This window comes from Entamoeba dispar, genomic scaffold, assembly GCF_000209125.1.
Source record: "Entamoeba dispar SAW760 scf_1105229460177 genomic scaffold, whole genome shotgun sequence".
Lineage (NCBI taxonomy): Eukaryota > Evosea > Mastigamoebida > Endamoebidae > Entamoeba > Entamoeba dispar.
Window position 1 is genome coordinate 32,453 of NW_001854062.1, and position 25,748 is coordinate 58,200.

Here is a 25,748-nt window from a genome sequence, read left to right on the forward strand (position 1 = left end):
AATATATTAAATGCTTTGGTAGTAGTAGATACAGTCATTTTGTTAATATTCTAGAGCTCATTTTAGTTATTTATTTAAATTCTCAAAATGAGATACAATCATCTCAAAGCATTATTAATTAATATGGGGAGATAACTTTGAATGAAATGGTAAGATTAGAGTCAATACAAACAGTCGCTCCTTTGTTATCAAAGATACCAGTATACTGACAAGCAGAAAACACAGTAATACACCTCCCTTCAACAATAAACCCTTCTTTAACTACTTCATGACCACGAACCATATACTCTAAATTATTATCATCAAGAAATTGGTTGAGCTCTTTTACCCCAAAAACAAAACTAACTTCTCTTCGTTGGTTATGTGCAAACCCAATTTGTTCTACATCAAAATCAGACCACAACAAATCTCTAAGAAGTCCTTCTTTTGGTACATCAACAGGTCTCTCAATTCTTCTCAATTGAGTAACATACTTTAATAAGGGGGATATCCCACCATGAACACAAAAAATTTTGTTGTTGATAATTGCAGCAAATGGCATTACATTAAAAGTCGATACGAAGGCATTCCAAATATATAAACTTCCGTATTTGTATATACACTCATAGTAAAACAAATTTCTTCTGTTAATTCGTGCACATTCATGATCACCACGACAAATGAAAATAGATCCTGGGTATTTTACTTTCAAAGCATATAATAAGCAAAGAACTTCTATCCCAAACTTTCCTCGATCAACATAATCCCCAAGAAATAAATATGTTGTGTCTGGGGGTATTCCATTGCTTTGAAAATGACGAATTAGATCAAAATATTGCCCATGAAGATCACCTAAAATAACAATCTTATTACTAATAACAAGATTTAATAAAACAGGTTCACTCATCATTTCGTTTCTTACTTTTTGACAAAGATAACTACAACAACTGTTATTCCTTAGAGCAAATTGAAATTCTTAATTAAAAAAACTTCAAACTATATAGTATCTCCAGTAATAATTTGAGCTAATTCTTTACTTGTTTTTGCTTTAAATAATTTAATGATTAACAGGTCAATATTAGGTATATTCGAAGTTATAGGTACAAGCATTGTTCTTGACATCAAGAATGAATAATTTTTAGACCTATTTTTATATTTGATGTATTACAAAAAAAATTAGAAATGATATAACTGAAACCTAAAAATAACTGAAAATAGAAGTCCATTCATTTTGTTTCTATGGATTTGATAAGCAAATTCAACTTTCTTTTCATAATAGTAATTTCATCTTTATACTTAGCCATCTTGTCATCAGCTTCTGCTTTAATTCTTTCTAATCGTGCACCAGCACCTGCTTTTCTTAATTTTTCGTTTTCAGCAGTTAAAATCTTTAATCTACTTTGTAATCCTTTAACCCGTTCTTCTATTTCTGATTTGAAGTCATCAAGTTCTACCTGACTTACTCCTCCACTTTGTGATGCCTTCATCATCTTTATAACTTCAGCACCTTCTAAACGTGCTTTTTTTTCTATTGCAACTTGTTGTTCTAACTCAGTAACACGAACCTTTAATGTAGTGATAACTTCATCTTCTTCTAGTGTCGGAGGGATTTTTTCCATATCTTCTTTTGAAGTTTCTTCTTTCTTTCTTGTTAATTCATTAATTTGGTTTTGTTGTTGTTGGATGGTTTGTTGAAGAGAAGCAACTAAGACAATATCCTTATCGTGTTGTTCTCTAATTTGTTGGACTTCAGCTTTCTCTTCATCTAATGTTTGTTGTAAGAAGTCACGTTCTCTTCTCATCTTATCTAACTCTAATTTCAATTCTTCTATCTCTTCAAATGCCTTTTCTTTTTCTTCATCAACATAATCATCATCATATGTTTCATTTGTTTTTTGTATGATTTCATCGTTATTATTTTCTTGTTTAATTGAATAGGATTCTAAATTTGTGTTTCCATTTTTACACTCATCTTGTAGTTGTGTTTCTTGTTTAAGTTCTTCTTGTTCTTGATCTAACGGTTTCTGAGTAATAGGAACTGTTTGTTGTACAACCTCTTGAATATTCTCAATATCACTTTGTTGATTCTCTTCTTCTTTTGGTTGTTTTTCTTCTTGTTTGACTTTTTCAACGAGCGGAGTTTCCTCTTGTTGTTTAGGAGTTTCTTGAGTAAGCTCTGTATTGCTTTGTTGAGATTCCTCTTTTGGTTGTTCTTCGTCTTGTTTAATTTCTTCTTGTTTAATTTCTTCTTGTTTAGGTTCTTCTTGTTTAGGTTCTTCTTGTTTAGGTTCTTCTTGTTTAGGTTCTTCTTGTTTAACTTCTTCTTCTGAGTGTTGAGTTAGTTCTTCTAATGATTCTTGGGTAATAGAAGGAGTTTGTTGTACAACTTCTTGTACCTTTTCTTCATCTCTTTGTGGGATTTCTTGTTTTGGTTGTTCTTCTTGTTTAGTTGTTTCGTTTAATTGTTGATTAGATTCAATAACAGGTTGGACTTCTTTAACTTGACTCTCTACTGTTTTTTCGTTATGCCCTTCTTGGTTTTGTAGTTTTTCTTCAGTGTGTTCTTGTTGAACAATCATAGGCTTTATTGATTTCTTGAAGAAACTTCTTTTTGGATTCATAGACTCTCTCATAATGTTTTGTTTCTTTTCTTCATAAACATGTTTAGTATTATCAACTTCTGGCTTTGCTTTTCTTCTTCTTTGTGTGAAGAATCCTTTTTTACTTGCTTTATTTTCTTTTTTAAAGAAATTAGGTTGATCAACTGGTAATTGAGCGTCTCCAGTCTTACGGGCAGCAGTTTGATTTTTGAAATGAGTAATACCCTCAGTGTACTCCTTTCTGTATGGCTTCACGAATTTTTGTATCTTTACAAAGCTTCTTGGTACAAAGCCTTCAACACCACTTCTCTTACCAATTATCCAATTTTCATCAACTATTTTCATAACAATCCAAGCCTGATTTGCAATAATAGTCATTTCATTTTGATTACGAGCTTGGAATGTTTTCTCCACAATGACATAGTCTTGACCATCTTTAATAGTCATTAAGTTACTTGTAGGAACTAATCCACTTTGTTCTCCTTTAAAACACTTCGACATACCATTAGCTTCATTAGATAATACTATCAATAATTCACTTTGTCTAACAGCAAGAAGACCCATAGAACCCCCACAAAAATCATCCAAAGTAATAGCAGTTTCTTGTTTAATTTTTTTATCAGACTCGCTTAATAAGCAAATAAAACTTGATGGAAAAATGAACCTTTCTTGATCAACAATTACTATAGCCCAACTTCCAATTATTTTTTCTACATAAAAAATATCGCCAACTTCTGCTGATAATTGATACTCTCCTTTTGATACATAATCAAATAAAACAACTGCCTCTTGTTTTACTTCTTTATTTATTGTGCCAGACACTTCTACATATTCTCCTGGAAAATATCCCATTGAACATCCACTCCTACCATACCACCATCCTCCTTCACAACTCATCACTTCGATTTCATCTCCAGTAATTAAATTGATTTCTTTGTCTGAATGTGGTTGATATAATTGTTTTACTGTTGCACGACAAGGAAGTATTTTTGGTTTTTCTGGAACAGTTTGAGAAACTTCTTTAGTTTCTTCTTTATATAATGAAGTAAAGTTTTGTGGAATATACCCAGTTTCAAATCCTCTTTGACAATATAACCATCCAATACGTACATTCTTTTCTATTACTTTTAAAACTTCTCCTGCTTTAGTTTTCATACAAGTAGAGTCTCCTGTTGAAAAGTCATAATTCATTACAACTGTCTCAATAACTGGAATGCTTACAGTAGAGATATGAAATAACCCTGTTTGATTGTTTAATGTTCCTTTCCACAATCCATTTGACATTCTATCAACTACTTTAATACTATCTCCTTCCATGAAAGATAGTTTTAAAGAAGAGTGAGAAGCAACATTACATTTAGCCTTAACAATCATTTGACTCATTTCTTATGCTCAGATATATCACTATCTAAAAAAGTTCTCATATTCAAAATTTTTATTTCTTTTCTTTTATAGATTCATTTATTTCTTTTTCTTCCCAATTAATCATTTTCTTTTAACTTCTTTGTTCTATCTTATAATTATTGTCCCTTCATCTATTTTTATTTTTATAGTTTTTAATATGTTTTTATTACATTATAAATCATATCCTTGAAATCATCCTTAAAAATTATAACCAATTGATCTAAGACACATCAGACGACCTTCCTTGTGAGTTCCACTTACTTCTATTACTGATATATTTATATTATTTTTATTGTTTTTGTGCAAGATAAATCTTATGGTGTATATTAAAAACAAAAAAGTTAAATAAAACAATTAAAGATTGTTATGTTGATAGATGCCAAATTCTTTGAAAGTAATGTTTATTTGTTTTTAAAACAAAATCATTTTATTTATTTCATAATAATTATCATAATAATTTATTCTTGTACCTTTCTTTTTAAAAAATTAAAAAATTAAATTTCCTTTTTTGTTTTGTGTTATAATTATATTATTAAAAGTTAAAAAAAAAGGTGCTTAAATAAAATTTTCTATCATAACTCTTAAGTTAATATAAACTACAAGTTATTACAAATAATTTACTAGTACTATAAAATTTTAATATATCTTAATATCTAGAGTTTATAGTATATGTTAGCAATAACTCAAAAATATCATTTTATAATTTTAAAAACTTCTCTTCCTGTTTTTAACCAATTTTCTTCCACTCATAAACTTTAAGAAGTTAATTTGTATAATATTTGTTAATATAAAAAATGTTTTTACTTGTTTATAATTTAACATTAATAAAAATTTTATTTTGTTATTGTGTATAGTTGTGTTTTAAGGATAAGTTAGTAAATCATTTAACAGATATAATTTAGTTAAGAATAACAAATAAAATGACATTGTTATTAATAAGTCTTAAGAAAAAAACAAATTACAAAAATCCTTTTTTAAATTTTTCAACAACATGATTGTTTCTTTTGAGTTGGTTGAAGAGAAGCATCATCTAAAAGTTTTGGTACAGAAACAAGTCGTTCCATAATACTTTTGTTTTTTGAAATAGACTCAACTAAAACATTGAATATGCTTTCAACATTTTCACCAGTTTTGGCTGAACATCTCATTGACCTTAACCCTCCACTTAAACGACAAAACTTTTCTGCAACTTCAGATGTAACAACAGCATCTTCTGAATCAATTTTATTTCCAACTACCAATATTTCCGGTTTTGTACTACAATCATTTAACTCATTTATCCAATATGTAATTTTTTCGAAAGAAGTTATATCAGTAACATCATATACAATTAAACAGCCGTGAGTACCACGATAATAAGATGAAGTAATATTTCTAAACCTTTCTTGTCCAGCAGTATCCCATAATTGTAATTTAACTGTTTTACCTTGGTAATTTATTATTCGTGATTTAAAATCAACACCTATTGTTGAAATTAATTCATCATGAAATTCATTTTCACAATATCGTTCTAATATAGCTGTTTTACCAACAGCAGATTCTCCAATAATAAGAATCTTAAATGTCATATCTGCTTGTTGCTGTAAATGTGGTTCAATGTTCATATTAATACACTTTTTTGGATATTGTTTTTTAAGTTCATTTTAAGATATCTGTGATTGTCAAAGTGAAAAATTTTTGTTTTTGCTTCATTTTCACCTATTTTTTTTTTAATTTTTTTATTTGATTACTTAATAAAATGAAATTTTATATTATGATATTTTTTAGTTTTTTTATATCTTCAACATCTATAAAATATTGATGTCTGAAAATGATGGCATATATCAAGGAAAATCTCTTTCTACTTTTTCACAATCAAAATCTAAAACATTGATTTTTCACAAGGACCAAGAGACAAGTTCTTTTGTTAATGTTTTTGACAACCCCAAAAGAAAAGTCATAGAAAATATTGATTCTTCAAATGATATAAAAAAAGACATTTCTACTTCTAATCTTTCTACTGAATCATCTGGATTTGATTATTCTACTGAACTTAGTGATATACAAGTTCTTGATATCGAAGTTTATGAAGATTATCCAATTTTTGAAGAAGAAAAAGATTCATTAATAAAACTATATCATTACATGATGAAAAGAAAATCACTTAGAAAGAAAAACGTTAACAAGGACCAATCTAAAAGTCAGTTAACTTCAACAACATTAAGCTTTATACTCTTTTTAGATTTTCTTCACTTATATATTAGCATGGTAAAGCTCCATTTATTTTCAGGGTTCTATGAATATTATGTATTAGTATTTCTATTTTCTTTTCTCTTAATGATTTCAATGCATTATTCAAATCCAATTCTGATTTATTTATTTACATTACTTTATATTTTTATTTATTGCTATACTTTAATCAGCAATATTCTAATCACAGGAACTGATGAATCACCGGATAAAAATCAGTCAAAAAATTGGTATGGATTTATTATTCCATTAGTACTTGTCCTTTTCTTAGGAGTTATTTTTTATAAGTGGATATATCCTTTACTTTATAAATTAATTTCATCATTACTTAAATCACGATTTTCTATCAGAAAAATTGTAAGTAAAAAAACTCAAAAAACTAAATATGAGTTTGATCATGGAAAATATTTGTTCATGATTAATGAATTTGATCAAAACAATTTAAACAGAACAAGTGGATTTGGAACATGGATAGATAACTCTTTTCATGGAGAAAGATTAGAAGGATATTTTGATAATGCTATTCCTGTTGGTCCATTCCATTCAGTTGAAAGTAAAACACCAAATATATTTAAGTCAATTAGAATAATATTTGCGTCAAATTCTGGTGGTAAATTATTTATTGAAAAGACAAAATTAGGATATGGAGTTGCTTCAGTAGAGTGTTGTGTTAGTGGAACTTTTTATAAACACTATCCATTAGTTCATTATATTACAGAAAAAAAAGAGTGTAATTGTAGAAAACGAGAATGTTTTTGTATAAGTAACATTCTTAAAAATCATTTATATTTTCATTTAGAAGAAAATAAACCTGTTTCAAATATTAGTGTTATGGTAGATCAAAAAGAAAATTGCTTGTTTATTCCTGGTTATTATTCAAAACATGCTAAAAAAAGAAAAGAAGTAACAATAACAGTAAAAGATTTAAATAATGAAAAAACATTAGAAGTAGATTCTCATTGGGTTAAACGATGTGGTTCAGTTGCTGAAGGAAATATAGAAGTACTTCTATTTATTCATGGACTTGATCATACTTTGTATGATGCTCTTCGAAGAATGGGTCAAATGCTTGCACTAGGAAATTTCCCACAACACATTCTTCCATTAGTATTTAATTGGCCGTCTTCTCAAAACGCTGCTTGTTATTATTGTGCAGCAAATAATGCATGTGATAGAAATCAGCATAGAGACTTTTTCAATTTTTTAAAATCCTTGCAAAATGCAGGTGTTAAAAGAATTCATATAATGTGTCATTCTCTTGGTTCTAAATTCTTTATGCAAAGTTATTTATTGGTTCAATCATTATTTAAAAAAGTTTCTAAAAATTCTACAAGATATTCTACATATGGAACTTCTTCTGATATTAGTGAAGGAGAAATAAATGAAGACATTGAACAAGGAAATATTAAAATGGAATTTGCTAATCTAATTTTACTTAATTCTGATTATGAAGTTGAAACATTCGTTGAAGATTATAATGAATTAAAGGAACGATGTGAACATATCACAATTTATGCTGATCAAAGAGATTCTGCATTACATATAAGTAATTTTCTTACAAAAAAAGAACGATTAGGAGCCCGAACCACACCATTAGAATATAATGGTGAAGTTTTAGATAAAATTGATATTATTGATACATCAGAGTTAGATAGAAATATTAATGAAGCACGACATGGATTTTTTAATATTAATAAAATGATGATTGATGATCTTTTTGATATAATTGTTAATTCTAAATCTGCTTCTTCTCGAGTAACTCGTTTAGTGAATGTCAACGGAACCTATAGGTTTTCGCTTCTTCCTTCTTTTTCTCAAATGAGGTTTTCACAAGTAGAGCAAAAGTGATACAATTTGTTATTTATTTTTTAATTATATTAACAAAACATTTTAATTTTTAAACTACTTCAAAGAAAACGATAAAATTTTTTTATTGTTCTAAACTAAAAAAGTTATTTTGAAAAGATTTTAAGAAATGTTTATCACTGAAAAAAGTCTTAATAATTTAAAATATTATAAGTACAGTGGGGTTGACCATTCATTGTGTGCTAATTATATTCTCTCTCCTTATTTTTGGGAACCTCTTCTTACTCATTGTATTCCTAGAAGTATTGCTCCAAATATGATAACACTAATAGGCGGATTATTTATGGTATTAGCATATATTCTCTTCGTTATTGAATCACCAACAGGAACAGAAACTGTGTCTACATTTACTTTAGTGATGAGTGGAATTCTTATTTTCTTATACCAAACTGCAGATAATCTTGATGGTAAACAAGCAAGAAGAACAAGCAACTCATCTCCTCTTGGAGAATTGTTTGACCATGGAGTAGATACATTTATGATGGGAATATTTTCAATGATAATAGTTATAGTCTTCAAGTTTGATTTAACAACACAATTATTTATTTTTATATTTTTATTAACTGTGTTTTATATGTCTCACTGGGAAGAATACCACACAAACACTCTAGTCCTTGGATACATATTTAATCCAACTGAACTACAATTATTGTGTATAGTTGGTTTATTTATTATTGCTATTAATCCAAATATTATTTATTTAGAAATATTTGGAATAACAATTCAGTATTGGGCAAAATATTGTATTATTGGATTTGCTTCATTAGCAAATAGTTATTATTTTTATTCTGCTTTTAGTCATATTAATAAAACTCATTGTTGTACAAAAACAGAAGCATTAAAACATGGACTTCCATATTTTTGTTTTACTTTAATGTCATTTATAAATATTTTATTAGTACCAAATACATTTATTATCTCTCATTATCATTTGTTTATTGGAACATTAATTTTCATTAATGCTTATTTAACTCAAAGGTTAATTGTTCATCGAATTTGTAAAGAATCTGTAACATATTATCACACTCTTCTTATACTTTATACACTGTATACTTTAAATGGTATTCTTTATTCTTTACAAATACCAGCCCTTAATTTCTATTTCTCTTTACGACTTTTATTTGTCTTTGCTTTAGTATTTGAAATTTCTTTTATATACACTATTATTACTTCTTTTTCAAAATATCTTCATATTAATGTGTTATTCATTACACCAAAACATGATTAAAAAAAAAAAAAAAGAATTAAAAGAAATTAATTTTATAAGTAAAAAAGAAGAAGAAAAACATAAAAGAATTCTAATTTACAAATTATTTTAAATCTTTTCCTTTTGTTTTAAATAAATAAAAATAAAAAAAATTTAAATAAATTTTTTAATAATACATTAATAATTTTTAATAAAGTACCATATAATTTCTTCCAAATCCAACTCTTTTAAATGCTGACATTGTTCTTTCCATAAATTCACCTCTTGACGTCGAACGAGAAACAATTTCATCTGTTGTAACAGAATTTTCATCTTCATCAATTTTTTTAATGTCATTATAACTAATGTCAATACATTCTTTACCATTTGCTTCAACACATAATTCTTTTAGAACGTCATTAACTTTAGAACCAATTCGAAAAATGTCTTCTTTGTTATAAAGTGTTTTTCCACTTTTGGAAATTTCACAAAATTTTTGCATTTTAACAGTATAAATAGAACTTCTTGTTCCACGAATTGTGAAGTTATATCCACACCTTTGTGCAAATTCAATAAGTAAATTAACACATAAAGAAGACTTACTTTTATCAAAATGTCTTTTTAATTGTTTTTGTTGACAAACTCGAATTGCAGGACTTATCATAGTTTGACAACGTCTTCCAATTTCTTCACAAAATTTAAATTCATTTATACCTTTTTTAAGATTTGAAATAACAAAGAAATGCTTAGATAAATGAGCAAATTTATCTGGTCTATCAATAGTAATAACATATCCATTTTCAATTAACAGATACATTAAAATAGATTGTTGAATAGCTTCCCAACTTTTACTTTCTTGCTTTAGTTCTCTTTGAGACAATGAATTGGTTTTAGACCTTGGCTTTTTCCCAAAGTCTTCCATGATTTAAAATTAAGTTTCATCTTTCTCTAAAAAGAAAAAAAGAACACGTCATTTTTTTTCTTAAAAACTTCTTTTTATTTCTTTTTCCATCTTTATATCAATATTCGTTTTTTTTATGACTCTTTTTATTATTTTTTTTTAATTTAAGGAATAGGGTTTTTCTTTCTTTTATAACAATTAAAAAATTTTAAACTTAGAATATTAAACTTTTTGAATTTCTACTATTTTTATTTCTTTCATTTTGTTGAGTTTTTTCCTTTTTCTTTTCTATTTATCATTATCTTAAAATTTTATAGTTCTTTTAAACTTCAATAACTGTTCTAGTATATTCTAACTCCTTCTTTTAACATCAAGGGCTACAATAAATATTTCTTGATATTTCTTTTTTTTTTTGAAACTTCGAACCTTTTTGGATGACTTATTTTAAGAATCTATTTTACTAAATAATTTTTTTATTAATTTATTTAAAAAATAATTCTATTTGTTGATGTATTATTTTAGTTATTATTTATTATTTTCTTAATTTTCTTATTGTAATTCTAATTAATTTTTAATAAATAATTGCTATAATAAATAAAAAGTAGTTAATTAAGTATTAATAGAAATATTTTCTATTGTTCATTATTCACTGGAGATTAACTAATCCTATCTCTTCGCTTTAAAGGTATTTGTTCATCAACTATTGGATTATTCTTTGCTTTTAGTTATTGAACTGTGACAATTTCCTTTTCTCGTTTTTGATGTAGAATAGAGTATTTTAAACATCAATTATTTAAATATTCATTATTTAATTTCTTTTTAATTTTGATGCGTTTAAATTTCTTCTTCTTTATTTTCTTATTTTAAGGAGAACATATAATTACTACTATATTGCCATGAGTTAATATTCTTTTTAGAATCAACCACCAAACCCTTTTCCTTTGATGGTCTTTCTTATATTGTCAAATATACTTGTATTCTAACAAGTAATAATAACGTTTTTATGAGTACCCATTCGTTTATTGTCAATGATATTCTGTCATTGAATTAATAAACACTGGTATTCTTGCAGTATTGGGTAAGATGTTTTTCTAACCAAACACAACGCCATAACCAGTCCATAACTGGGGGGAATCGAAGGAAGGAAATATTTTAGGGTTCTGTATGGTGTCTTTGACGGACTACCTTCAAAGTCCAATAATTGCTACAATAAATTAAATAACCAAGAAAAATATAAAAGATTAATTAGGTGGTATTTTGTTTTAATTCTGTTTTAAATCATTATTTTTATCTTATAAATTGAATTATTTTCTATTTACTCTTTAAATCTGTTTATGTGATTGTTTTTTTGTTTTATGTCATCCTCTAAAGGATGTCTTTTGAAAATAAGAAATTTATTTCTTTCATTGTCTCATAGTTTAGTCACAAAAATTTGTCTTATATTGGTATACTTACATGCTATTATCTTCTTTTTAAAGTAAAATCCAGCCCCTTAGTTTTGGATTCGTTTTGGTGTTTATAAGTCAAGTTAGAGTTCTTTGTTTCACTTTCTGTTTTAATTCAATTGGGGTGAAGTTGTTGTGTTTTAAAGAGTTATTATTTTTTTGTTTATGAAAAGTGTGGTGTTGTTAGTTTGAGGTTATTATTCAAAAGGTCTAGTTGCTTAAGAATACCATTCAAAGAAAGTGATTCGAGAGTGGATTATTCTTTATCCTTGTATACTTGATTAATAAAAGAAATGAAAAACTGTCAACTAAAAAATACGAAGACTATATAGAATTTGATTAAGGATATCAGACAAAGTAGTTTTTGTGAATGATATCATACTAAATTAAAACAGGGATATGGGTTATTACTTATAAGATAAAATATAACTTTGTATTTTATAAAAATAGAAATACTAAAAAATGAAAATAAAAAGAATCAGACTTTAAATAATTGTTATCATATTTAAATCAACAAAGATTAAGCACAAAAGTCATCATTTCTATTATTTTTTTTCTTAAAATTACATTAGAAATTAATAATTTTATTTATAAAAATTATGGGTATTTGATTTCATATTATTTAATTATTTTAAATTATAATTATATCAAAATTAATAAAAAAAAATAATCAAAACAAGTTTTTTAAATTATTAATGAAATAGGTAGTTCTTCTTCTTCATTTTTCAAATTTTTCAATACTTTTGAAGATAAAAGTTTTAACATTTTAATTTCTTTTGCATAATCAACAGAATCTGATTCGTTTTGGATATAATTCATTTGTATTTTTTTAAAGGCTTTTGACATTGTTTTCTTAAATTCTTTTTTTAATTCATTACGTTGAACAGCAAATTCTTTTGCTTTCTTATTTAACATATTTTGTAATTTTAATTCATTTTGTTCTCTTTCTTTCATTAATTGTTTTCTTAATGCAATACTTCTAATTTCAATTTCTCTTTCTGCTTGTTTCATTTTCCTTTTAATTTCATTTAAAGCTTTTTTTTCTTCTATTTCTAATGTGTGAATGTCTTTTTTTATTTCTTCACGTTCGTTTGTTTGGAATTTTTGTGAAATTTTTCTTTTCCATTCCATATCTATTTGTTTCTTCCATGTATCATCATTTAAAAATGATGTCATCTTAGGATCAATTCTTGGATTATATTCTTCTTTATAATAGTCATGTTGAACTGGTTTTACTTGTTTTACTATTCTTTTATATTTTCTATAATAGATTGGTTTGGGTTTATATTTACTTCTTGGTGCGTTATTAACCCATCCTCTTACTCTTTTATGAACTTTTCTATATGGGAAGTATTTTCTTTGATATTCTTCATAAAGTTTATCTGCTCGTTCATTGTTTTCGTTTTGTTTGTCATGGGCGTGTCTTAATTGATTATTATATCCAGACTTATATTTTGGATCATTTGCATGTGGACCATTATTTTTATAAAGAATTGGTACTATTTCTTCATTTTGTTGTTTTTTGATTTTATTCTTATTATCTTCTATTTTGTTTATTGTTCCTATAAGTTGATTTGTCCTTCCCAATAATTTTTGAGTTTTTTTCCATTCTTTCGATCTTCTTTGTTTAGCTCTAGTCTTTTCAGTTTCTTTTTCTAAATCTTTTTTCACACGTTTCATCATTCGAACATTTTCACTATTTGTTTGGTCGTTTTGTTTGATGATACTGTCAATTTCATTTATAATAGGATTATTGTTTGGATCCATTTCTTTTTTGTTACTATTATTTTTTTGGTTTTGAGTTTTGTAATTATTATTTCCTAGCTGGTTATTATACTTTTCATTCTTCTTTGTATTAGCATTGCTCTGTTCATTGTTATACCTATTGTTTCCATTTTGTCTATTTGAGTAGTTTTTATTTGCTCCTTTTCCACTACTCTTTTGGTTGTTGTTATTTAATTCATCAGTTTCTTTTTTTCTATCACTGGGAATAATATTAGTCGGATTATTTCTATTAAATTCATTAATAAGACCACCCGAGCTTTTGCTTTGATTTGGTTCGTTGTTGTATTTTCCATTCACTTTATTATTAACATTTCCTCCAAATGATATAGCGTTAGATCCTTGAATATTATTATTGCCAATGTTATTACTATTTACAGCCCCTGTGTAATTTTTTGAATTTAAATTATTTTTTACATTTCCGTTTCTACCAGAAGAAATTTTATTTGGGAAATTATTTAATAGATTTGAGTTAGTTAGATTATTAGTAGTATTTAATTGTGTAATATTACTCGGCCGTTTTGAATTATTTGGTTCTGTACTATTATTTAATTGTGTTGTTGTATTATTTAATTGTATTGTTGTATTGTTTAATTGTGTTGTTGTATTGTTTAATTGTGTTCCATTGTTTAATTGTGTAGTATTGTTTAATTGTGTTCCATTATTTAACTGTGTTCCATTATTTAACTGTGTTCCATTGTTTAACTGTGTTCCATTGTTTAATTGTGTAGTATTGTTTAACTGTGTGGTATTGTTTAATTGTGTAGTATTGTTTAATTGTGTTCCATTATTTAGTTGTGTAGTGTTATTGAGATTAGTATTGTTTGTAGAATTAGACAATTGGTTAGGATTGTTATTAGTACTATTGAGATTATTTGATGAGTTAGTATTTTGGCTATCTGTAGTATTATTTTTAATGGCTTGTCGTTCAGCAACAATTTCGCTCACACTTTTTGATTGAGATGCTAATGAAGGTTGTGCAAATTGGGGACTTGGTTTTGATGAGGAAGGGTTCATAGACCTTCCTGAATCTTTTCTAACGTCAATCCCACTTGAGGTTAACCGATTTGTATTTTCTTTAAAATTATCTCTATTAGTATCAAAACGTTTTCCACTCCAATGACCATTGACATCTGTTTTCCTCCATTTTTCATTATATAAATGTGCTCTTTTACGATATTCATCTCTAGCTTTAATCTGTGACTTATCTCTTTCTGCCATTTCCTTTTCATAAACACGAGACCTTAGTGTTGCGTCATCATACGAATTTTCGTTTCTATTAAATCTATCATATTTATCCTCAACTGTATTATTCAACTCTTCTTTATCTAAACTTCGTGCAATCCGAACACGTGATGTTTGCCATCCATTCTCTTCAGTCGCCACTTCAATTGGTTCAAGACCCTTTGAAACAACAAAAATGATCATAAAAACCAAGAATTTCATTGATTTTTTAATAATATAATTTTTAAGTTCTTTAATTTTTTATTTTTCTTCTTTTTTGTTTTTGATTTTTACTAATGAAAATAAATAACACAAAAAAGAATAACAATATTAATCAAAATAAATACGTTTAGTTTTAGGTAATGCAGGGGGATAGCTTGTTGGTTTTTTTACTTTCGTTGTTGAATAAAAATCTTCCTAGAGAAATGAGGTTAAGATTATTTATTGATTATATAAAATGAAGATACAAACTTCAAGAATTTGACAAAAATTTTCAGGAAGAGATATAACATCAATCTCTTCTGTGTTTTCATCTAAATTTACTAAATCTGATAACTTAGGCTCTTTATAAATTGGTTGTTGCAAAGGAATAGGAGCCATTAATCCTTCCATGTACTCGTCAAAAGAAAATGAAGTCCAATTAAGCATTTGACAAACTTCTCCAAGAGCGTCATCAGTCATCTCCATATTTTTTAATTCAAAGAATTTGTTTGATGTTGTTTCATTTATTTCTTTTATTTTAGGAGGTAGTTTTGGAAGGAAAAGACCATTACGTGACTCAATTTGAATTTTATTTTCTTTCATTTAAAATTGTTTTTGTTATTTTTAAGATTATTTGTTGTTCATTTTTGATAAAAAGTTTTAGTTATTCTAAAAATAAATATCCAAAAAAATAGATCACATATAGAATCATTTAGATGAAACGAGAAACCCTTTTTTCTTTTTCAATAATACTTGGATTAAAGATAAGACCGAGTGGATTTAAGTACTGTTTTTTGAAATGAAAAAGGAAATAAAGATTTATATGTATTGAAAGTAATTACATTTATAATAAAAATATGAAAAAAAAAATAATAAAAATAAATTTCATTTATTTTTTTTCATTTTTATTATACTAAAATAGTAATTTTTTATTATTTTAAATCTATACTAATTTCATAAAAATAGTTGAAATCACTTCATGCAACGATCCTCTTTTGCCAATTCACAAGTTCCTCAATACTCAAGAAAAACAAGCATTTCAAGAATGAGTGGTTTAACAATTGGTTCATGTAAGAATTTAGTTCTTGAAGAAAAATATAAATATTCATTATTACCATCAAGCAATTATAGTCATTGCGTTGGTTATTCTAGTTCTCCAACCCGTTTAAACTCACCACATATAACACCAACACTCCCAGATTCAGTTCCAAGTTCACCACATACTACACCCGCTTTAAGAGAACGTTCAGGAAGTGCTACGGCAAAAATATTTGAACGCAGAGAATCGTTTTTATCTAAAAAACAAAATCCACCACCAACACTTAGTTCTATGCTTCAAAAAGATTAAATTCATTAATTTCTATAACACCAAATTCTAGACTTACTTCTTATAATATTTATTTAACAAGTTATACTGACCAACTTGTTTCTAGTTGTTATTCATTATTTGATGAACCTAAAGTATATTTAAAACCCGATATTCCATATATTTCTACATTCTCTCATGAAAGAATATCATACTTTTCTGTTACAACAAGTATTGGATTAAAACAACTAATTGATGTTGAATTCCAGAATGAGTCATATGATGTTTATGTTGTAATTACTGATCTTACTGAAGAATCAGGATCATATTTAAAGTCTTTTTCTTCAAAGATGATTAAGTTTTTTGGTACACAAGCATTAAAAAAATTAATTGTTGTTTCTATGAATGATAATGGTATTGTTAATGATTTTTGTACTACTAATGAAGTTATTAAAATAACTGATGAAGGTGAATTAAAAAATACTATAATTTCAACAATTAATAAATCTAAGATGAGTTTATTGTATTCACGTCTTGATATTGTAAAAAAAATTATTATTCTTGGTGATTATTTTGTTGGTAAATCATCACTATTTAAATATCTTACTCAAGGATCTGAAGAACCAAATAAATTTTATGAAGCCTCTGTTGGTATAACTTCTAAGAGATCATTCTTTGGTGATGTAGATGTTTTTGATATGCCAGGAGATTTTAGAATGAAAGCTCAAATAAATGAAAGTAATGATGATAAAACAATAGAAGAGAGAGCAGTTGATAATACAATTAGTTATTTACATGAAAAACAAATTGGAGGAGATTTAATTATTGTTATGTATGATGTTACTCGTATAACAACTGTGACATATGCACAAAATTTAATTAAAGAAATAAAAAGAGTTTATCCATTTGCATCTATTATTGTACTTGGTAATAAATTAGATTTAGCTTATGAATATGGAATAGAACCAATTAACTGTGAATTTAATAATGTAAATGATATGATTTCATTATCATTAAATCCTATAACTAAACAAGTATCAGAAAAATTATTAAATAGAATTAAATTCTTATTACAATCTTCAACAATGGACTTCAGTAATTTTACAAAAGAATTTAATAAAGAAGGAATAGTTAAAATCATTGAAGAATATCCAAAGAATTCTAAAGGAGTTTCAAAATTGGTTCGTTTAGAAAATGCAAGAATTACTATCGGAATGTCTAAACAAAAAATTGGAACAAAACCATTTTATTTTTCAATGGATCAAACTACAACATTCGAAGAAATTGAAAAGAAAAATCGTTTTGGTTTAATTATAACATCTAAACATCAAAATATTTGTATGTTATTTAAAGAAGAATCCCAAAGAAAAGAATGGAAAACTTCATTAACAGAAAGTCTTGTTGTAATTAAAATTGGTACTTTAATTAGTAAAATTGTTATTCAAAGATTTATTCACGAAGCTTTAAATGAAATAGGAAATGAATATGATCATGACAGTGATATCGAACATTTTATTTCTTCAGTTAACTCACATCTTCCATCTAATAACTATTCATTCCCTGATCCTATTTCAAGTAATATTAATGTTACTGTTCCAAATAATCTTTTAACTTCACAAGTAACTTCTACTTCATCACCAATAGACAAAATGAAATCTCAAACACTCAAAAGATCTTCCAGACTATCTTTAATTATGTAACTCATTTATCTAAAAACAACAATGAAAATTTTATTATTTAATTTTATAAATTAAAATTATCATTCTCTAATTTTCCTTTAATATTTGGTTTCATCAAATTAAATAGAATTCACTTCAAATAGATTCTTCACTACAAATCTTACTTTTTCATATAACGATATAGTCATAGTTGTTTTGGATTGCATATATGGTTCTCCATCATATTGACATGCAATATCTTCATCAATAACTATTTCTATTACTTTTCCTTGTGCTATTCGTATTGGTTTAGCAGCTCCAGTACCACTAACACATGCCCCTAGGTGAATTGCATTTGAGAATCCTACCAATTCTAATTCACCATCATTATAATGTAAGTCATGAAATTTAAATGCCATCTCAGCAACACTTACTGGAGGCCAAAACTTATTTCCACCTCCATATGTAGGAAGATTAATAATGGCTAATCCTTCAATCTTTGGTAATTCAATTACCCTACCATCTACTTTAACATGAATTAATTTATATAATTTATTATCTGAAACAATCATTGGGGTTGAACACATAATATACTGTAACTTATTCGTAAATCTTGATGTAAACTTTTCTGGATTAGCATTTCTCTTAGTGTGAAATACAAGAGCTATTGCTGCATCAAGTCCAATTGAAAAATAATTATTGAAAATATGTATAGGACGTTCTTGTCCTTCAACACATACTTGCCATCTATCCATATCTTGTATTGAGGCATCATATACTTGAGGAAGAATAGTTCCAATGTCTTCTCCATTATATCCTCCTCCCCATCCTGTTGAGATAGACATATCATTTCCTGTACCTAATGGAATAACAAAAATTTTTGGTTTCAAATTAACCTTTTTTAATTCATCCATCACCCACCCAACTGTTCCATCTCCTCCACAAATCACTGCAACAAAATTACTACCATAATTCTTTATAAATTTAAATGGCCGTTCATACCCTTTTAATACATTATAAACTTGAGCTGGGTTAAATAGTCCAATAGCATGTTTAAATATTTCTGATCCAAAATGTCCTCCTGATTTGTTATTAATAAAGAAAATCATTGGCTCTTTCTCTTCTTCATAAAGCGCTTCATACCAATCATCTTTTTCCATTACCAACCGAGCCGGTAATATAAACTTTCTTAATCTACCCAAAAAACATGTACTTGGTAATTTTTCTATACATTTACCATCTACAGCCAATTTACACCACGCACAAATAAAATGAGCTGATGTACATGTTTCTCCACAAACCACACAACTTTTTCCCACATGATTTTTCGTAATTTGAACAAACCAGTGGATGTCTTTTTCGTCTTGAGGTGAAGATATAGGACGACAAGGCGTTTTTATTTTCTTAATACATTTTTTATGAACATTCATATTACACACCGAACATTTAAATCTATCAGAAATAAGACTTTCATGACATACAGAGCATGTATATGCAAATGTACTTCCCACTTTTCTAAAAGAATGTTGTCCATTCTTTAAATTTTTTTTACTAAACGTTGGTTCTGGAAAATCAATCGGATCTTCTTTTCCACTACATTTTAAATAAAATGTGTCTTTACACCCTTTGTGAATAACAAAACTACACTTTGTACATTTTAGTGATGGGCCTAAACATAATTGCCCACATGCAACACATAGTGAAGATACTGAAAATTCCTCTTTAAAGTCATGTTCTTCTTTAAACAACCCACTATTAGTTACATCTCTAGGTGTCAATCCACATGATTCCTTTTCAATATTTGCAACAGACATATTAGAATTTCAGTTCAGTTTTGAGCTCTCAACTTTACTTGATTTTTACCTTTTTCATCTTTTTAAAAAATTAAAAAAAGAAGATTTATTTAAAAAATAAAACTTTTTGTATGAAAAATAATTGAAAATCTTTCATTATAAAAAGTATATTTTTTTATTGAAAGTTATAATTCAAGAAATATATTTATTCTTGTTTAATAGAGTATTTAAGTAATTAATGAAATGATGGAGATTATTCATAATAAATAATGTATTAAAATAATGAATTTCAATTTGATTTCTTTTTTCATTATGGTGAATAAATTATCAATTATTTCTTGTTTATTTCATTGTATAATTCTTGAGATTCTGTTTAAACGATGAATATTAATTTGAATAATATTGTAATGTTTTATAATGTTTGAATTGAATGAAACATTAACAAATAAAAAGATAAAATGAATGAGGATATAATCAATTATTTCATCATTTCACTCATTTAAACTATCATAATCAAGTAGTTATTTATTGAAGAATGATAATATTATTAAATAATAATGTTGATTATGTTAGAAAATTTGTATCAATTTAAAAACAGTTTCATGATAAATAAGAATGAATAATAAAGAATGAGAAAGTGAAATGATGATGTATTAAATAAAAAGAAAAGAAGAATTGAATAATTTGAGAATAAAATAATAAGAAATAAAAATGGTGATAATATTTAATGAATCATATCAAAACATCTTTTTAGAAACAAATACAAAGAGAGAATAGAAATAATGATAAAGAAAATAATCAGAAAATATCATATTCTTTAATGGAATATTCAATTCAAAAGAATGAAAAATAAAATGATATTTCATGGATAAAATAAATTCATAAAATGTTCTTCAAATAAAAGAAATAAATAAAAACAAACAAAACAATATGAAATAAAAGAAATTAAACAGTTTAAAATAAATATTTTATTGATATTTCATTTTAAATATATTTTATATAATATGATTTAAAATTGAATGAATTTTATTTAAATAATGATATTTATTTAAGAATATTAATTATAAGATGATTAAATTTAATAGAAGAATTATTTAAGAAAATAGAATAATGAAATAATGAAGAATAAATAACAATGAATTAAAATAATAAATAATATTCTCAAAATAAAGAGAACAATAATGATATAAAAAATAAAAAAGTCAATAATATAATTCTAAATATTCAATTTATTAATTGAATTAATGTAATTGAATTAATTAATAAATAATGATAAAATATAAATGATAAATAATTATTTTATTTATATTAAAATTAATATGTAATTTGTTATGATAATAATTATTTATTAAATATTTCATTCATATCAATTAAATTATTCATTTTATTTTCATTAATATGTTTTATTTATAATAATAATATAAATCATTATTTATATTGAATTATGATGGTTTAATTTTGAGTTAATATGTAATTTATTTTAATAAATCAATTGAAATAAATATAATCAAAATATTATATTCTTTAACTTTTAATTTTAATTTTAAATAATATATTGTTAATGAATAATAAATAACATGAAATAAATAATAAATAATTGTGAATAAATTGAATCATTTGATGATAATGATAAGAAATAAAATAATAAAAATAGAAGAAATATAAAAAGAAAGAAACAAATATAGAAATAGAAGAAAGAGAGAAATAAATAATAAAATAGATATGAGAAAGAAGAAAAGAAGAAATAAGAAAAATATATTAAATTTCTAAATATAAAATAGAAATAAAAGAAGAAAAGAATAAAAAGAATAAAAAGAGAGAATGATATAATTACAAATACAAATATATCAAATAATTACACAACAAATGAATGATAAAATATGATAGAAGAAAACAAAAAGAATAGAAAGTAAAAATAAAAAAGAAATACATGAATTATATAATAAAAAAGAAATAAACATAAATAAAAGAAATATAAAGAAATGAAGAATAAAAAGAAATAAATATGATAAAAAATAATAAAAATAAAAGAAGAAGTGATAGAAATGTCATAACAGAAAAAAGAAGAATAGAAAAGATAAACAAAGAAATTCATTAAATTTATAAAAAATAAAATCAAAAGTAATGAAAGAAAATATATAAAATAATGAAATATATAATATTATACAATGATACAAAAAATAGAATTAATAACCAATATAAATTATCAATTATATATCAAAATAATAATAATAAAAGAATATCATATAATATAACACAATTATATTTAGTTAATGGATATGATAAAAATAAAAATAAAGAAATACATGAATAGTTGATAGAATATATAAAAAGAATATAGAAAAGAAATTAGATAATAAAAATGATAATAATAATAAAAGAATTAAAATAGATGTAAATTATTTTCAGAAACAATAAACAAAACAATAAAAAATAGAAGAAATAAAAGAAAAAGAATATAAAAGAAATAATGTGTAATAATATAATAAAGAATTAATAATAAAAATATGATTTTAACATGAAATAATATAGAAAATAGAATAAAATAATATCCAAAAAATTAAATATAAAAATAAAGAAACATATAAATCAGATATATCAAAATAAAATGTAATATTTGTTATATCAATAATATCCATTCAAAAACAAATAGAATTTAAAAAATAAAAAGTAAATAGAAGAAGTGAAACTTATAAAAAAAAAATTAATATAATTTAAAACAAAATATTTAATGAAGAAATAATATAATAAATATAAATTTATTTTAAATAACATAAATTAAATTTATGTAAAAATAGTATATTATTGAATTTTAAATGTAATAATTGGATTTAATGAATATATTAAACTAATTGAGTATGATTTATTTCTACTTCATTATTTTCTTATTGATTTCTTTGTTTTTCTTTTTATTCTCATTTTTTTGTGTTTATTCTATTCTTTCAATTTCTTTCTATCTATTTCTTTTTGATTTTTTCAATACTTCTTAAAAATTGTATTTCTATCTTTTTTGATTTTCTCTAAATGGATTTCTGTTTTTGTCTGTTATTTCAGAATGTTTTACTGTTATTTCTTGAATTTATTCATGTAATTCCTTATTTTTCTTCTCTTTCAACTCTATCTTATATCTTCTCTGGTGTCTCATCCTCTTTTTATATCCTTTCTTTTCTTGAAAATGAGAAGTAATCTTCTCATAAATATTTTCTTATATATTCTGTGGTTTATATGAACTACTTCTTCTATTTCTTCACTCTTTATCATTATTTCTTTATATATCTTTCTCTTCTGTTAACTCTTCCTTAATATTTGTTTCTAACTCTTGTTATAGTTCATCTTTTGATTTATCCTTATTTCAATCTTCTTGTCTCTTCTATTCCTTCACACTTCTTTGATTCTTCTTCATTTAGAATTCCTTCTCTAATTCTTTCTCCAAATATTTCATTTCTTTCTTCTTATCATGTCTTCTCTTGTGTCTCATTCTTCATTATGACTATTGTCTCTTCACAACATGGTCATATAGCTTGCTTTCAATAATTCTTTTTGCTAAAATACTTATGTGGTGTAGTGTTTGGAAACTCAATGTTATTATCAAAAACAAAATAAGAAAATAAGAAAAAAAAAAAAAAAGAGAATATTCTAAAACAATAAAAATAAGAAAAAAGAAAAGAAAAAAAAAATAGTATCGAAATAATAAAATAATGAAATAATTAATTTCAAAGTATATTCTACTTCTATCTACAACTTACTCTTCTTACTGTATTTGTTTTTAATAATGTGAAAATGATGACTAAAAGACAATAAGAGAATGTGAAGCATAATTTTATTTTAGGGTTTGAAAAGAATAAATAACAATAGAACTCATATAATTAAAGTAGAAAATAATAATGACACCAACAAAATTGATTATACTTGGAAGTACAGGTGATGGAAAAAGTTCACTTGGAAATTTCATCTTAAAGAAGAATATTTTCAATGAAAGTAATGATCCACAATCAGTGACCAAAGAAACAATTGGATCATATGGAGAAGGAGATAGACAAGATGTGTTTGTTATTGACACACCTGGATTACAAGATTCAGAAGGAAGAGAACGACAATATATGAATCAAATGGTTGAATATATCAAAGAACAAAAAGGACTTCAAGCAATAGTTATTGTTTTAGATATTAATCAAGATCGATTTGCACAACATATCAAAACAATGATTAAAATAATAAGGAATGTTTTTCCAATAACAGACTTTTGGAGACATGTTTGTATAGTATGGACTAAATGTTATTGTTATATTCCTAAAGAAGTTATTGAAGAAAAGAAGAGAAATAAAATAGGAAAATATCAAGAAGAACTAATGAAAGTTGTTAAAGAAACAACAGGAACAACAGAAAATATAGAATTTCCAATGTATTTTGTTGATTCAAAAGGATTACAAGGATTTGATAATACACATTCAGAAGATGAAATTGTAAAGATGTTAACATGGGTTAGATCATTAACATCAATTAATGTAGAAGAAGTGAAAAAAGGAGATCCTGTTTATCAAAGTATTACTGAAGAAAAAGATAAACAAGAAAAAGTCATTAAACAAGAAAAAAATATCAAAACAATTGAAATTCAATATTTAAGAAGAAATAAAAGAATAACATATACAGGAGAAGTTAATTATACAAATTGGGAAGTTGAAGGTACAGAAATTAAAGAAATTATTCTTCCTAAAGAACCAATAGGAACAAGAAAAGAAACAAAGAATGAAGTAAAAGAAATAGGTAGAACACCAAATTATGAACGTATTCGTGTTGGGAGAAGAAGGTATGGAGTTTGTGGACCGAAAAAAAAAATAACACAACTTGTCAATACTACTCTTCATAAAGAAGAAGAAATATTTGAAAGGACAATAACTGCGTTCAATGATGGAACAACAACAGAAGGACCATGGATTTCTATTTCTAAAAGACAATTTGATGAAATAATTTAAAATATAATTATAATCAATTATAACATCAATTCAATTTAATTATTAATAATTTAATATCAATTTGCATGACAAAAAGATATAATACCAATATCAAATAATAATAAACAATAATTAAATAACAAAGAATAAAATAATATTCAATTTCATCATATTTAATGATTTAATTTTTATTTATTTATTATTCTTATTTTGATATTAATATAAAAAGTAAATATTAAATTAAATATCATAATAATAATTAATATATCATAAAACTTACTTCAATTAGTTTAATTCAAAAATAAAATTCATTTATTTGATTTTGAATTAAAATCCTTTTTTTTAATGAAATGTATTATCTTTTTTAAGACTTTTCATCTATTTTATTCTAATCATAACTATTTCTTATTAACTCCTTCTTTTTTCCTTCTTTTCCAATATATAATTTTCTTTCATGATAATACATATTATATTTTTTATTTAATTAATCTTCTTTGTTTCTTTTTCTTTCTTCTGAAATTTCTGTGTTATCTCTAATATGTTTTTAAATATTGTCAACTCTTTCTTGTCATTATCTATTGTTACCATGAGACTTATATATGAAATCTGATCAAAATGACAACAAGTTATTTTTGAATAATTATTTGAAATAGAGGAATCCCAATAAGGAAAGATAAAAACAATATTTAACAATGATACAATGTTGTTTATGAATAAAATGATGGAAATTGGTAATTCTTTTTGAAATGTTTAAGAAAACAAGAAATAAAAGAGATAATATAAATATTAAATATAATGATGAGAGAATAGTATTATTAATAATATCAAAAGAACAATGATTCAATTAGAAAAAAGATGATTATGTAGAAATGAAATCAATATTTGTATATAAACAATATTTATTGATAGATAAAAGAAATAATATAAATATAAAAAGTAATAAAGAAAATAAGAAAAATGAATGAGAAATAAAAGAAATAGAAATTAAAACAAGAATGAAGAAAATAAAAGAAATAATAAAGAAATATAAAAGAAAAAGAAGAAAGAAAAGATATATATGATAAAGATAAAATGAATAACAAAGAAATAAAACATGGAAATAGAATACAAAAATAGAAGAAATTATAAAAGAAAAATAGATAATAAGAATATATAAGAAAGGATAAATTAAATTGAAAATCAAATAATAAAAGAAATGAAAGATATAATTAATACTTCAATT

At 24.8% G+C, this 25,748-nt stretch overlaps 11 protein-coding genes across 11 annotated transcripts, besides 52 other annotated features; 4 read left to right on the plus strand and 7 right to left on the minus strand.

Annotated features, from left to right (window-relative positions):
* Nucleotides 1-118: 118 nt before the first annotated feature.
* On the minus strand, nt 119-1,089 carry EDI_049530 (serine/threonine protein phosphatase PP1-2, putative; the record flags this gene model as incomplete). The annotated part of the gene is made up of 2 exons (XM_001736951.1): nt 119-917; nt 977-1,089. The coding sequence occupies 2 exons, from the start codon at nt 1,087-1,089 to the stop codon at nt 119-121; spliced, it is 912 nt and encodes a 303-aa protein (XP_001737003.1).
* Nucleotides 1,090-1,205: 116 nt separating this feature from the next.
* Nucleotides 1,206-3,962, minus strand: EDI_049540 (meiosis-specific nuclear structural protein, putative; the record flags this gene model as incomplete). The annotated part of the gene is made up of 1 exon (XM_001736952.1): nt 1,206-3,962. One exon carries the CDS (start codon nt 3,960-3,962, stop codon nt 1,206-1,208), a length of 2,757 nt encoding a protein of 918 aa, XP_001737004.1.
* Nucleotides 2,175-2,307: a microsatellite.
* A 153-nt stretch (nt 3,963-4,115) lies between the features above and the next one.
* Nucleotides 4,116-4,162: a sequence feature (AT_rich).
* A 93-nt stretch (nt 4,163-4,255) lies between these two features.
* Nucleotides 4,256-4,277: a sequence feature (AT_rich).
* A 106-nt stretch (nt 4,278-4,383) lies between these two features.
* Nucleotides 4,384-4,533: a sequence feature (AT_rich).
* Nucleotides 4,534-4,746: 213 nt separating this feature from the next.
* Nucleotides 4,747-4,823: a sequence feature (AT_rich).
* Nucleotides 4,824-4,966: 143 nt separating this feature from the next.
* On the minus strand, nt 4,967-5,587 carry EDI_049550 (GTP-binding protein YPTM2, putative; the record flags this gene model as incomplete). Its single annotated transcript, XM_001736953.1, has 1 exon — nt 4,967-5,587. One exon carries the CDS (start codon nt 5,585-5,587, stop codon nt 4,967-4,969), a length of 621 nt encoding a protein of 206 aa, XP_001737005.1.
* Nucleotides 5,588-5,682: 95 nt separating this feature from the next.
* Nucleotides 5,683-5,761: a sequence feature (AT_rich).
* A 22-nt stretch (nt 5,762-5,783) lies between these two features.
* On the plus strand, nt 5,784-8,060 carry EDI_049560 (uncharacterized protein; the record flags this gene model as incomplete). Its single annotated transcript, XM_001736954.1, has 1 exon — nt 5,784-8,060. One exon carries the CDS (start codon nt 5,784-5,786, stop codon nt 8,058-8,060), a length of 2,277 nt encoding a protein of 758 aa, XP_001737006.1.
* Nucleotides 6,333-6,369: a sequence feature (AT_rich).
* Nucleotides 7,892-7,912: a sequence feature (AT_rich).
* Nucleotides 8,061-8,069: 9 nt separating the features above from the next.
* Nucleotides 8,070-8,114: a sequence feature (AT_rich).
* Nucleotides 8,115-8,187: 73 nt separating this feature from the next.
* Nucleotides 8,188-9,306, plus strand: EDI_049570 (choline/ethanolaminephosphotransferase, putative; the record flags this gene model as incomplete). The annotated part of the gene is made up of 1 exon (XM_001736955.1): nt 8,188-9,306. The coding sequence occupies one exon, from the start codon at nt 8,188-8,190 to the stop codon at nt 9,304-9,306; it is 1,119 nt and encodes a 372-aa protein (XP_001737007.1).
* Nucleotides 8,210-8,231: a sequence feature (AT_rich).
* Nucleotides 8,615-8,641: a sequence feature (AT_rich).
* Nucleotides 9,305-9,374: a microsatellite.
* A 37-nt stretch (nt 9,375-9,411) lies between these two features.
* Nucleotides 9,412-9,480: a sequence feature (AT_rich).
* Nucleotides 9,473-10,186, minus strand: EDI_049580 (uncharacterized protein; the record flags this gene model as incomplete). The annotated part of the gene is made up of 1 exon (XM_001736956.1): nt 9,473-10,186. The coding sequence occupies one exon, from the start codon at nt 10,184-10,186 to the stop codon at nt 9,473-9,475; it is 714 nt and encodes a 237-aa protein (XP_001737008.1).
* Nucleotides 10,187-10,254: 68 nt separating this feature from the next.
* Nucleotides 10,255-10,331: a microsatellite.
* Nucleotides 10,332-10,621: 290 nt separating this feature from the next.
* Nucleotides 10,622-10,719: a microsatellite.
* Nucleotides 10,720-10,726: 7 nt separating this feature from the next.
* Nucleotides 10,727-10,749: a sequence feature (AT_rich).
* Nucleotides 10,750-10,759: 10 nt separating this feature from the next.
* Nucleotides 10,760-11,357: a repeat region.
* Nucleotides 11,358-12,028: 671 nt separating this feature from the next.
* Nucleotides 12,029-12,085: a sequence feature (AT_rich).
* Nucleotides 12,086-12,153: 68 nt separating this feature from the next.
* Nucleotides 12,154-12,307: a sequence feature (AT_rich).
* EDI_049590 (micronuclear linker histone polyprotein, putative) lies at nt 12,295-14,838 on the minus strand (the record flags this gene model as incomplete). The annotated part of the gene is made up of 1 exon (XM_001736957.1): nt 12,295-14,838. One exon carries the CDS (start codon nt 14,836-14,838, stop codon nt 12,295-12,297), a length of 2,544 nt encoding a protein of 847 aa, XP_001737009.1.
* Nucleotides 13,781-13,808: a sequence feature (AT_rich).
* Nucleotides 13,965-14,165: a microsatellite.
* Nucleotides 14,839-14,840: 2 nt separating the features above from the next.
* Nucleotides 14,841-14,885: a sequence feature (AT_rich).
* A 61-nt stretch (nt 14,886-14,946) lies between these two features.
* EDI_049600 (uncharacterized protein) lies at nt 14,947-15,420 on the minus strand (the record flags this gene model as incomplete). Its single annotated transcript, XM_001736958.1, has 2 exons — nt 14,947-15,033; nt 15,088-15,420. The coding sequence occupies 2 exons, from the start codon at nt 15,418-15,420 to the stop codon at nt 14,947-14,949; spliced, it is 420 nt and encodes a 139-aa protein (XP_001737010.1).
* A 239-nt stretch (nt 15,421-15,659) lies between these two features.
* Nucleotides 15,660-15,782: a sequence feature (AT_rich).
* Nucleotides 15,783-15,796: 14 nt separating this feature from the next.
* Nucleotides 15,797-17,823, plus strand: EDI_049610 (uncharacterized protein; the record flags this gene model as incomplete). The annotated part of the gene is made up of 2 exons (XM_001736959.1): nt 15,797-16,104; nt 16,197-17,823. The coding sequence occupies 2 exons, from the start codon at nt 15,797-15,799 to the stop codon at nt 17,821-17,823; spliced, it is 1,935 nt and encodes a 644-aa protein (XP_001737011.1).
* A 24-nt stretch (nt 17,824-17,847) lies between these two features.
* Nucleotides 17,848-17,883: a sequence feature (AT_rich).
* A 38-nt stretch (nt 17,884-17,921) lies between these two features.
* EDI_049620 (diacylglycerol kinase, putative) lies at nt 17,922-19,595 on the minus strand (the record flags this gene model as incomplete). Its single annotated transcript, XM_001736960.1, has 1 exon — nt 17,922-19,595. The coding sequence occupies one exon, from the start codon at nt 19,593-19,595 to the stop codon at nt 17,922-17,924; it is 1,674 nt and encodes a 557-aa protein (XP_001737012.1).
* Nucleotides 18,318-18,340: a sequence feature (AT_rich).
* A 59-nt stretch (nt 19,596-19,654) lies between the features above and the next one.
* Nucleotides 19,655-19,784: a sequence feature (AT_rich).
* Nucleotides 19,785-20,112: 328 nt separating this feature from the next.
* Nucleotides 20,113-20,133: a sequence feature (AT_rich).
* A 287-nt stretch (nt 20,134-20,420) lies between these two features.
* Nucleotides 20,421-20,538: a microsatellite.
* Nucleotides 20,539-20,607: a sequence feature (AT_rich).
* Nucleotides 20,608-20,785: a microsatellite.
* Nucleotides 20,675-20,868: a microsatellite.
* Nucleotides 20,792-20,958: a microsatellite.
* Nucleotides 20,959-21,173: a sequence feature (AT_rich).
* A 33-nt stretch (nt 21,174-21,206) lies between these two features.
* Nucleotides 21,207-21,389: a microsatellite.
* Nucleotides 21,390-21,472: 83 nt separating this feature from the next.
* Nucleotides 21,473-21,604: a microsatellite.
* Nucleotides 21,605-21,626: 22 nt separating this feature from the next.
* Nucleotides 21,627-21,764: a microsatellite.
* Nucleotides 21,711-21,835: a microsatellite.
* A 22-nt stretch (nt 21,836-21,857) lies between these two features.
* Nucleotides 21,858-22,045: a microsatellite.
* Nucleotides 21,995-22,183: a microsatellite.
* A 32-nt stretch (nt 22,184-22,215) lies between these two features.
* Nucleotides 22,216-22,368: a microsatellite.
* Nucleotides 22,369-22,436: 68 nt separating this feature from the next.
* Nucleotides 22,437-22,551: a microsatellite.
* Nucleotides 22,437-22,592: a microsatellite.
* A 572-nt stretch (nt 22,593-23,164) lies between these two features.
* Nucleotides 23,165-23,251: a microsatellite.
* Nucleotides 23,252-23,259: 8 nt separating this feature from the next.
* Nucleotides 23,260-23,288: a sequence feature (AT_rich).
* Nucleotides 23,289-23,458: 170 nt separating this feature from the next.
* EDI_049640 (uncharacterized protein) lies at nt 23,459-24,547 on the plus strand (the record flags this gene model as incomplete). Its single annotated transcript, XM_001736961.1, has 1 exon — nt 23,459-24,547. The coding sequence occupies one exon, from the start codon at nt 23,459-23,461 to the stop codon at nt 24,545-24,547; it is 1,089 nt and encodes a 362-aa protein (XP_001737013.1).
* Nucleotides 24,534-24,684: a microsatellite.
* Nucleotides 24,685-24,695: 11 nt separating this feature from the next.
* Nucleotides 24,696-24,860: a sequence feature (AT_rich).
* Nucleotides 24,861-24,990: 130 nt separating this feature from the next.
* Nucleotides 24,991-25,015: a sequence feature (AT_rich).
* A 285-nt stretch (nt 25,016-25,300) lies between these two features.
* Nucleotides 25,301-25,323: a sequence feature (AT_rich).
* Nucleotides 25,324-25,403: 80 nt separating this feature from the next.
* Nucleotides 25,404-25,462: a sequence feature (AT_rich).
* A 5-nt stretch (nt 25,463-25,467) lies between these two features.
* Nucleotides 25,468-25,578: a microsatellite.
* Nucleotides 25,579-25,587: 9 nt separating this feature from the next.
* Nucleotides 25,588-25,748: part of a microsatellite that runs on past the window's edge.
* Nucleotides 25,689-25,748: part of a microsatellite that runs on past the window's edge.